Below are 12,208 nucleotides of genomic sequence, written 5' to 3'. Positions count from 1 at the left end.
TAATGAATCTGCAAACACAAACCTCAGTATTTCCAATGTACAGTGAGGACTCGTCAGTGCATCAGAGAGCAGCTTCACTCCTGAATCCTGCAGGTCATTGTTACTCAGGTTCAGCTCTCTCAGACTTGAGGAGTTTGAGCTGAGAACTGAGGCCAGTGCTGAACAACTTTGCTCTGTCAGATTGCATACCATCAGACTGAGAGAAATGACAAGATAACAGTGTGTTAATCTATAAGTTTTAGTGAAGGCTTCTCAGCACAGCTGTTGGGTACAAAGAAAAAATATTTGGCCACTATGTTTGATTGCTCATAGTTGTTTGCAAAGTTTTTGAAGCTCTTCTACTGTCAAGACCCAGTCTGGACTGCCCAACTTGTTTTATTCTGGAGTTCTGTCTGTTTTGGTCCATGTGTGCATTTGTTTTGAGAACATGTCTTTGTTTGTGTTTGTGTAAGCCATGTGCTCTCCTTACTCCACCTCCTCATTCCCCCTTGCCACACCTCCTCATCTGATCCTTGTTGTGTTGATTGTCATCACCTGTTCCTCATGTGCTCTCCCTCTACATACTGTGCCTTCTACCTTCTTGTGTCTGTTAGATCGTTTTGTGAGTTTGGTTAGTCAGTCATTCCTAGTCTGTTTCTCCAGTTGGTGTTTTGTTTATTTTCTTAGTTTCAAATTGGTTCTATTAATTTTACTGTGAGAGTTATTGTTTTGTATTTTTTTTTTTTTTCATAAAATCTTTTTATTTAGCATCCCTGCACTTGGGTTCCTGCTAAATATCCTGATGTTTAAGAATTTTTGTCCTGAAAACATATTTGAACTTCCCCAAAACAACTCTAATGTATTTTGGAAGTGAAGTTCGGTCAATTAAGCAGTTTAGTAAAGTTATATATTAACAGCATAATACTTGTAGCTACCTTAAACTGTTTATTACACAGTTATACCCTGTGTTCAGTGTTATGTTAACATTTTAATTTGTGCAAATCCTGATTAATCCTGTCTTACAATTCATTCTAATAAAAGAAAATTAAACATACATGATTTATACATAAGCCTCAGAAATCAATCTCCAAAAAAACATTTTTCTCAGGTGCAAAAATCATGAAATAATTCTACAAAGTGACATCAGCCTTCAACACGCTCCAAGTAATCAAGGGTTTAGGTTGTTCCAGTTAAACCCAATGCATGTCTTCCGAAAGGTATTGGACACTCACACAACGTAAGCAGTTACATACATCCAAGTCCATGTGACAGGGTGAAGCATGCAAGGGGATACAATTTTTAAATGGATGGTAGGCCTGAGCAGTGCACTCCTGAGGCGGGAATTAGTCAAATGTGCCACATATTGATGTAGCTATTTCACAGAAGTAAAGGCTGGACTGCAAACCATGTCTTTCAGGCAGTTCAGAAGCAGTGTTTTCTGTGGAAGAAAGTAACTCCCTTTGGTGTGGAATTTGTGCTTTGTAACTTTGTAGACCTTTTACATGCACAAACAGCTATATTACACACTAATGGAAAAGTAATGTCCCAATAAGTATAATAGGGCCTCTTAAAGCCTAATCCAGACACTAATTAGATAATTTACTGTTTAAACAATGTAAACAAAAAAAATTATGTCACTGTGACATCATCATACGTCTTACGCATCATACGCATCAAACAAAAAAAAAAGTCAATTGTTTAGCTGTTTTAAATGGCAGCAAACGTAGGTTCTTCTCTTTCACAATGTGGCCCCGTTATTCAGACCACCATGTAAAACACTTGGCATTAAGCTGAGAAGTCAATTTAATCTATCAATCTTTTAAAGAAAAAATAAGGTTTTGACATCATGTATTTATACTTGCGCTCATCCTATAATGACATGAGAGATTTCAGAAGACATGACACCATTTCTGGTAAGTGAACAGTGAACGATGCTCTCTGGTTTTTATGGTGCATTTCGAGAATTTTTAGGGAGAGAATGTTTCAGTGCACTGGAATGATTGTGCGACTGGGACAGCCATAAAAATTGCTGACTCCTTGACCAGTGCCCTGCTTAGTGAACTAGAGAGCTGATTGAGATGTACCCAATAACATTCATTAGGTGTGTTCAACTTCAACTGCAGCTTGAATCTGCAAGATTTGCCAGTTGTAGTAGTGGAAGGAGTTGAAAACGGAATCATCAAGACAGACACATTCTGTTTCACGACGTGTGCTGAACCCACATTAGTCACAGAAGATCCCACAATGATTGCTTTGTTTATTACAGATGAAGTGGAAATCAGAACTCAGGATTTAAATTTATATATAAAAACCAAAAACATTACTGATTTGAAAAGATTGAGATCTTCTAAATACAGTGCCTGCTGTGTGTACAAGAGAAAGTCCAATAAATATCTAATTATTTTGATACCAATAAAGGAGTCCATATTTTTTGTAATTTTGAATTGTTTTTATGAATAAACATGATATTACTATGATAAACATATTATAATTTGAGATAAATAATGTGCTGTTATAAAAACATGAATTAGCGAGAGTTTATTGGAACTGGAGTTGTCATAATAAACACCTTGGTAATGGCATACCATCATACTACTCTTATTTCTTTCTTAGACTGACATAGCTGAAGTAGTAAAAGTAGTATGTGTCGCATCCCATGAAACACACGTCACCATTGTCATCTGTGATTCTGGCCAATCATGAATAAGTTGTGACATCATCAGAGCTCTTGCAGCCACTCTGGAGAAGCTGTGTTGGCAGTGCCAGCCGGCTGCTCTTGAATCACACACAAGGTACTTTAATGGCATACATCACGGTGACGCGGCACTGACGCCATCTTAAGTCACACAACATTTCTAACCGACATGCACTGCTTCAAGTTAAACTCTGATTGGATCTGATCACACAGCGCTGCATGAAGTCAAACATCTATTGATTACATTAGATGAAAACATTACCTACAGATGATAACACAATATTTACCACCAAATTATCTTTTCCTCTGTGTACAATCTTCTAATTTAACAATAATGTCACCTCAGTAAATCAGTCAACAAAGATAAACACTTGACATAAAGCCGTCTAAACTAATAATTCATTACCAATCTAAATAAATATTGATCGCTATATTATTCACATCTTAATGTAATTTTATATATTATAGTATAACATCATTTAATATAGTTTTTAGTCAAATCCATTAAAGGATTATCAAAACAGAGCAAAATAAACATTGCAGGAATAAAGGAAGCTATAATATGACAAATAAATTACTAAAGTATAAAACAATCAAACCCTTAAAATAATAGTAATAATTATTCAGTATTATATTATAATAATAAACTTGACTGAGTCCCCCAATAATAATTCAGTATTGTATCATATTTAACTGGGTTTTTGCACATCATGTTAATTAAAGCAATGTTTTAGTAAAAATATATGCAGGTAAATTATGATTTATTTATGAGGATGATGTCTATTATTGTATGTGGAAGCATAAATAAAAATTATAAAGTATCAGTATAAAGTAAATAAAGTATCGTTTTGTATTTATTTAGTGGAAAACTGTAGAAAACATGCTTTTGTTATATTAAACTAGATTATTAACTTTGCATTAAACATTTTGAATCTATTTGGCTACAATGTCTGTTTAAAATGAAGGTAAAACTATAAAAAGTAACACATGAAACCAAACAAACATCAAAATAGTATAAGGGGTTGTTTTTAATCTAACAAAGTACATTAAAATATAACCTCTGCTATTTAATTTCAATAAAGTGAGATTAAAACACTAAATTACTCACTCAGCTTTTCTGGATGCTTTGATCACCGGCAGCAGCCTCAGAAAACATTCATGTGATGGATCATATTTCCTCAGATTAAACTGATCCAGCTCCTCTTCTGAGTTCAGCAACACAAACACCAGAGCTGACCACTGATCAGGAGAGAGACGGACTCCAGAGAGACGACTGATATCTCTTCTGTTCACGTATGTTTGTACTTCCTGCACTAGAGAATGATCATTGAGTTCATTCAGACAGTGGAACAGATTGATGGATTTCTCTGGAGAGGGATTCTCCCTGATCTTCATCTTAATGTACTCAACTATTTCCAGTTTGCTGTCAGAACTGCTTCCTGTCTGTGTCAGTAGGTCTCGTAAGATTGTCTGATTGGACTTCAGTGAGAGACCCAGAAGGAATCGAATGAAAAGGTCCAGGTGTCCGTTCTCACTCTGTAAGGCCTTGTCCACTTCACTCTTCAGGAAATCACTCATTCTTGACTTGTTTTGCAGAAACTTGAATAAAGCAGCTGAGAAACTCCTGAATGCTCAGATGCACAAAGCTGAACACCTTCCCCAGGTGCAGTCCAAACTCCTCTCTGAAGATTTGGGTACAAACTCCCGAGTACACTGACGCTTCTCTGACATCAATGCCACAATCTCTCAGGTCCTCCTCATAGAAGATCAGGTTCCCTTTTTCCAGCTGTTGAAAAGCCAGTTTTCCCAGAGACAGAATCCTCTCTCTAGCCTGCTGAAGATCCACCTCACATTTCCCATCATACTTCTGGCTCTTCAGTTTGCTCTGAAAGATCAGGAAGTGTGTGAACATTTGAGTGAGAGTCTTGGGGATCTCTGCACTCTCTGCTTCACTCAACAGTCTCTGGAGAACAGTGGCTGAAATCCAACAGAAGACTGGTATGTGACACATGATGTACAGGCTTCTTGATGATTTCATGTGTGTGATGATTCTGTTGGCCAGACGCTCATCTTTTATTGTCTTCCTGAAATACTCGTCCTTCTGAGGGTCATTGAAGCCTCGTACATCTGTGAGCTGGTCAACACACTCAGGAGGAATCTGATTGGCTGCTGCTGGTCGAGAGGTGATCCAGAGCAGAGCAGAAGGAAGCAGATTCCCCTTGATGAGGTTGGTCAGCAGCACATCCACTGAGGCCGATTCTGTCACATCCCACAAAATATCATTGTTCTGGAAATCTAGAGGAAGTCGACACTCATCCAGACCATCAAAAATGAAAATGACTTTGTAGTCATCCAGGAATGTTTTCAATTCTCTCAGTTCTTTTGTATCTGTGAAAAACTGATGAAGAAGATCCATAAGACTGATATTTTTGTGCTTCATCAGATTGAGCTCTCTGAAAGGAAGTGGAAATATGAAGTGAACATCCTGATTTGCTTTTCCTTCAGTCCAGTCCACAATGAACTTCTGCACAGAGACAGTTTTCCCAATTCCAGCAACTCCTTTAGTCAGCACAGTTCTGATGGCTTTGTATTGTCCAGGTAAGGCTTTAAAGATGTCATTGCATTTGATTGGTGTTTCCTGTGTCTCTGCTCTCCTGGATGCTGTCTCAATCTGTCTCACCTCATGTTCATTATTGATCTCTGCACTCCCTCCCTCTGTGATGTACAGCTCTGTGTAGATCTCATTCACAAGTGTTGAGCTGCTTTGATTTGACATTCCTTCAGTAATTCTCTGGAATTTCTCTTTTAGTTTTGTTTTGAGTTTTTGTTGATGCACAGAAATCAGTTCTGATGTAAAGAGGAAAAGAAATGGGAATTATAATTGATGTTGATGTTTAATGGTCATTAGACATGAAGTTATTTTCTTACACTAATATTGAGTGAATCCAGACACTGTGTTTCCTCTGAAGGTGACGTGATGTAATAGTGACGTGAGTGTGAGCTCTTACTGGTGTGAAGTGTGTTAGCGAGGTCTGTCTGCTTCATCTTCTTCAAGACGTGCAGTGTGATCTTCAGAAACCCCTCTCTGACTCTGCTCTGACCTTCATCATCCTCCTCCTCTCTCTCAGAGCATGCTGGGGAATCTGAGATCAGTAGTCTCTTGAAACTCTTCAGCTCTTTCTTCATCAGAGAGATGATTTTGTGCTCAAGTTCCTGAAATCAGTGAACATTCAAACAACAAACTTCATTCAGTAACAGACAAGAACTGAAGGATCAGTGGACAAGAATCACCACTCATTTTATTTGTGCTTTAGTTGTCTTAAATTCATCAGTGTGTGTGTGTGTGTGTGTGTGTGTTATTAAGATTAGGGTGAAGCTAAAAAAAACTGCCTATATGGTTGTGTGAATGTGTGTGTGGTCTCTCTCTCTCTCTCTCTCTCTCTCTCTCTCTCTCTCACACACACACACACACACACACACACACGCACCTCAAAAATGGAGTCCAATGGCACTTTCCCAGCAGTTGACTCTGATGCATCCTGTTTGTTTCTGTAGTTGATCAAAGACTCTCCTGAACTGAATTTAATTGGACGATCCATTGACCCGTCACTCTTCATGGACACACAGCTGGATTCAGGAGATTCTCCATGAATGACACTAAAACACAACAGCAATTAAACACTGTTTTAAAAACTACAAACTCTCACAAACACTCTTTTCCTTTCATCAGTTTCTCAGTTTTACTCTTATAATATTTCTCTCTTCTTCAAGGGGGTAACATGTTCTTTTCCAGTGTTTTCAGTGTCATTGAAATCAATATTTATTATTTTTAGAAGCAGTGGTCACTTAGAGAAAATGAGTGACCACTGCTACCAACCCTAAGTGGCGGTGTGCTAATAAATCCATGCTTCAGTTCAACTCACTTGTGGAAGAGTTTATCTGTCTGTCTAGTGGATGAAGGGCGACTCTTTTATGAGGGCCGAATAACTTTCAGCTACGACTGAAGAGGTTCAAATTTACAGGCCAATAAATGCACAGAATTGATGTACACTATAATGCAATGTGCTGCTTTCTGAAAAAACTGTTTTCACAAGAATTAAATCATCAAATTCACATTTACAGGAGAAACATACACAAAAATGACCTTTGACCCCAATCCTAAATAATTTACATTTCTCCAGTTCTGTCTGTGACTGAATCAAACCGGTCTCACTGTCATCTTACTGTAGATCTCACTTTACCCTAAAGCTGTTTCACATGTTTATGCTTGAGATAATCCAGTCTGTTCTCATTTCTCCTCAGTGTTTTTATACTGTAGTGTTGTGCAGCATATCAGAAATATCTATCAGTGTATTTTATTAAAGCATTGAAATCCTCTGACCTCTTGACCTTCCCTGTGTCTGTCTGTCCACTGAGATACTTTCTCCATGACATCATCTGAACAGTCCACTGAACACCTGTCAACAAACAGGACATCATCTATATTTGTGACGTGTTTATTTGTTCAATACTGACACATATTTGTTTTTATTTGTCCTCTAGAATATTCCATTAGAAATGAATCAATGAGGTTCAATTGCAGACTGTCAGCTTTTATGACATGTTAAACACCAGCATAAAGAGAAAACATCAGAAGACTCAACAGAAGAAAACAAAGCAACGTTTCAAGTCAATAGAAGAAAAAACATTTCAGTGCCAAAGAAACTGAACACATACTGACAATTCAGATAAAAGAGCAAAAGTCTCAGTATCTGTTTGTTCTGCTGTGATTAATACTTAGATATCTGTTAGATGTCTTACTGTAGCTGATAGTTTGAAAGGTTTATTATTGTTGTCTTGTGAGTTTTGGTTTGTTTAGCAGCAGTTCAGTACTCACCTGTCAAGAACTGTTGATGTTCCTCTTTACTGACTAGAATATCACCTACAAAATACTTCACAATGAATTTATTGATTGTTTCAGACGATTCAGTGGAACAAAAACTGTCAAACTTTTTCTCTGTTTCTCTCGTCGTGTAATTTTCTGCTCTTGTCACAAAATGGATCCTGTTTTACTAGTTTCACTTTCACCTGTCACCTGAGGAGGAGGAGTCTGAAAGAGACAAACAACATTTAAAGGTGCAGCAGGTGTTTCATGCTCTTAAAGGGATAGTTGAGCCAAAATTACAAATCTGTCATCATTTTCTCAGACTCATGTTGTTCTAAACCGCTTTAGCGCTGGGTGATATGTAACAAATATTTGAATGATTATCGCATTTAAAATATCGTGATATCGTGATATCGGATTATATGGTGAACCCCCCTGCTGAGTGTCAGTGAATCATTTAACTTTAAAAATTACATTAATTTATCGAAACACGAAAAACTTAAAAAGTAATTTCTAAATTCAAATTACACTTTAAATTAAACAAAAAAGTAATTAAAATAGCGATGTGATAAAAAGAATCTTATATATAAGCACCTCCCCAAATCCAAATTACCGTCTCCATTTGCCATCACGCAAGTATCACGACAGGTGAACAATGACTTATAACCTACAAGCAATCGCACACTTCCTGTTGGAAAATGGTCACTAGAAAGTTTTAAACGATCATGTGTTGGTGAATGGTGAGATTCCTGACCCCTGCTGTAGCAGAAAACAGTACTTGAGAAAACACCAATAAATAAACTACACATTAATAATCATATTTCTATAAGACATTGTTGAGATCTCTTCTGAAACTCTGTTTCAAATATTATTAGAGATAATAGTCTTGTTTCCTGGGTAGGTAAATGGGAATTCTTTAAATACAAACTTCGTCAACTATCTATTTCTTACAGTAAACAACTAAATAGATGTTATATTTTAGAAGAGATCTCTCATTAAAGAAATAAATGAATGTTCTAACAAATTAAGTTTGACAGAGAATGATACATCACGATTATTATCTCTGCAATCACAATTAGATAAAATGTATATGAGAAAAGCCAGAGGGGCACACGTTAGATCAAGAGATAAATGATGGAAAAAGGGGAAAATTCAGCTTATTTTTGTAGGTTAGAGAAAAAGCGTCAGGAAAAAACATTATTAAAACTTGAATCATTAATGGTGTCGAATGTTCTGATGCAAAATTAATAGCAAAAGAAATCGCCATCTTTTATCAGAACCTGTACTCGTCCTCTTCATTCATTTTAGATCCGAATTCCCTTTTTGAAGAAATTGGTGAATTTGTCCCTGAAATAGATGAACAATTGAAAATGACGTGATGCAGAGTTCACAATTGAAGAGCTTGATTCTGCGGTCATGTGTTTGTCATCAGATAAATCACCTGGTCCAGATGGTTTTATGTCACATTTGTATCGTCATTTTTGGGGTTTATTAAGGGAATTTCTTTTTGCAACTTTTCAGGAAATATCTAATAATTCGGTTCTATCTCAATGAGACAAGATTAATCACACTTATTCCCAAACCGGGGAAGGACCCTAGACTGTTGGACAATTTACGACCTATTACTTTGTTAAATAATGACTATAAACTATGAACCCATATATTTAACAATCACTTGAGACTTGGTTTATCTAAAGTTATTGGGGAGACACAAACTGGATTTATTAGAGGCCGATCTATACATAATAATATTCGACTGGTTTTAGACTTGCTCGAGTGTAACAAAGAAAAAGAAGATTATTTTATTTGTAGATTTCTATAAAGCGTTTGATACGCTGGATCATTCTTTTATTCTTAAATGTTTACAAATGTATGGGTTTGGTGAACATGTTGGTAAGATTATTCAGTTGTTCTACACAGATATCAATAGCTCAGATGCCTTACAGGCTCTTCACCTAGATTTGACATGAAAAGAGGGGTTAAACAAGACTGCCCCATCTCAGCTCATTATTTATTATGGCTACAGAGATGTTGGCCATCCTTATAAAAAACTCAAATATTGAAAGACTAAATGTGTTTGGACATCAAATTGTGACTAGTCAATTGGCGGACGACACAACTTTATATTTAAAAGCTCTTGATCAGATTCACAAAGCAATTGAAATAATTCATTATTCTTTCCAAATTTTCATGTTTAATACTTAATATTGATAAAATTGAAATTATCACAATACACATGAAACACACTCCCTTGAAGCAATATTTAATATCCCAATCAAATCCAATGTGAAATATTTATGCACATTTCCAAGGATGAAGCTGTTAAGGAGAAACAAAACATCTGGAATAGAAGGAATGAATGCAAATTTAGACTCGATGTATGGATGCAAAGGGATTGATCTATTTTTGGAAGGATTTATTGAACTAAAATGGAGAGTCTTGCCAGGTGTATTTACCTGCATCTTGCCTCTCTATTTCCAATAGAGCTATTAAGACTATTAATCAAATGAATGTTCATTTTAATGGAAAAAGCGTGTACATTACATTAAGAGAGCACAACTTACTCAAGATTACGAGAATGGTGGATTACAAGCCTTTGATTTTCAGTGTATAAATGGCATGTTGAAGATTAAATGGTTAAAATGTGAATAACTAATGAAAATAGTTTTTGGTTTAGCATTCCCAAAGGTATGTTTAGGAGATTGGGTGGAATTGATTTCTTATTAAAATGTGACTTTGTTATTTCAAAACTTCCAGTCAAATGATCTTCTTTTCACCAACAGATTTTGCTATTCTGGAAGTTATTATATAATCACAACTTTACCCCACATTGGACCCCCATTGGGAATAACAGATGTGTTTTATCCAGATATAAGTCTCTATGTATTATTGATTGGCTCGAAAAGGGTTTCTGGTCTGTAGTTCACTTAATGGATGAGGATGGGAATCTGTTCACTTTTAAAGATGTTTGTACTAAATTCAACCTATATTGTGAACGCAAGCAATCTGAACATATTATAAATGCATTCCAAAAAATGTCCTTCACTTAGTACAAAACCCTTTTGTTCACTCGCTAGATGTCTTATGTGAACTCCCATCCCTTCTCTTTGATGGTAACGACCTCATGACAACACTTCCCAACAAACATATTCCTTCTTCCTTTAATTCTATATTATATCCTACACTTTAATATCGTCATGATATATTACAAGTCCAGTATATTCGTGTTCCAGTGACTCCTAAAGCGAAGGAAACTCACTTTAAAATATTTAATGGTATTTATCCTTCAAGTTAACTTTTAAGACTTCGATTTAACTTTGACTGCAATACTTGTACTTTTTGTCAAATGGACATAGAGACAACTGATCACCTCTTCTTTTATTGTATGCATCAAATATATTCTGGGAAAATATGTCCTATTGGTTGGAGACAGAAATCCAATCCCTGCCGACCTTCTCTAGGCCTGTTGTATTTGGAGTGATATTGGATGACAAAAACATTGAATTCTTTATTAACATAATGTTGATTCTGGGTAAATTCTTTATACATGTAAATTTTATTTTATTATCTACAATTTCTTTTGAGCTTTTCTCAGTAAATTGTGGTGAAAGTACTTGTTGGGACAGAAAACCATCAGATTTAATTTACTGTGAACATCTGAACTAAAGTGGACAGTGAAGCACTCTTGTGGCCAAATCACGCAATTGCATTTAAAAATAATAATAAAAAAAGCTTGTCAAAGGGAAAAAAGAGATATATGCAAGATCTGTTGCATATTTAGCCAATGAAGTCAAATGTATGTTTTCTTAAATTCTTTTGCCAGTTCAACATTATTGACATGACAGTTTTATAACAGTATTGCCAAACATTACAAACATGTTTCTATTTCTCTCTCTCAACAAGCACCTGTGATGTGTTCCTCTATCTCTAGATCATGGGCACTTAGTCTATATTTAGACACAATCATTCTTTCTTTAAACTGTTTCATTGATAATCTTTTGTAAATGTGGTATTTCTGTTTAGGACCGAATAGTGCTGAAGTTTGTTCTGGAGGTCAAATTCAGTTTTTAATGTTTCATCTTCATCATGTTTGAGGTTTTTGTCAATTTCTTTAACAATAAGTTTAGATTTGTAATTGGATATTTTATTTTCATGAATAAGTTTCAGAGTGAGAATATTCAGAGGGTTTGATGCAGCAGGTTTTGTTGGAGACACTGAATAAATAATGTGCTGGATTTGCTTAAAAATATTGTGCATCATTTCTGCATCCCACTTTTTAAACAAATTCCACTAGAAATTTGAAGCAACTTCACCTAAAATAAATGAAGCTGCTATGACCAAATGAATGAGCTTCCATTCAAACATGTTTCTTAAAATACTGTGAAACACCAGCTAATATATTGAAGGTTTTTAACCCTAAGAGTCTCTGTTTACACAACTCTACATTTTAAGCTCATTTAGCTCAATTTTAAGTGCTATTAGCAGCTTCAGATTTTAGGTTCTGTTCATTTACTTTCAATAAACTTTAAAATAAAATGACCTGAAGAAATAACAGACAACTGCTGAATGTCGAAGGTTTTTATTGTTGTTTACATATTTACAATCTCACAGAGATATTCATGCTCTCCTACAACCTAAATATGTTCACAAACACAAAAATAGTAACAAAA

General features: G+C 35.7%; 1 protein-coding gene across 1 annotated transcript in view; it reads right to left on the bottom strand.

The window, feature by feature from the left end:
- The window catches only part of LOC127650775 (uncharacterized), an 87,639-nt gene that overhangs the window by 40,815 nt on the left and 34,616 nt on the right, over positions 1 to 12,208 (bottom strand). The window contains 7 exon segments of the mRNA XM_052136409.1: positions 23 to 196; positions 3,783 to 4,250; positions 4,252 to 5,521; positions 5,683 to 5,887; positions 6,163 to 6,331; positions 7,056 to 7,131; positions 7,551 to 7,717. Of these exon segments, the coding sequence (XP_051992369.1) occupies positions 23 to 196; positions 3,783 to 4,250; positions 4,252 to 5,521; positions 5,683 to 5,887; positions 6,163 to 6,331; positions 7,056 to 7,131; positions 7,551 to 7,717 (2,529 nt within the window).

Source organism: Xyrauchen texanus, chromosome 10 (genome assembly GCF_025860055.1).
Source record: "Xyrauchen texanus isolate HMW12.3.18 chromosome 10, RBS_HiC_50CHRs, whole genome shotgun sequence".
NCBI classification, from domain to species: Eukaryota; Metazoa; Chordata; class Actinopteri; order Cypriniformes; family Catostomidae; genus Xyrauchen; species Xyrauchen texanus.
Note: the sequence above shows the minus strand (reverse complement) of the source record. Positions and strands in the feature narration are given on the sequence as shown.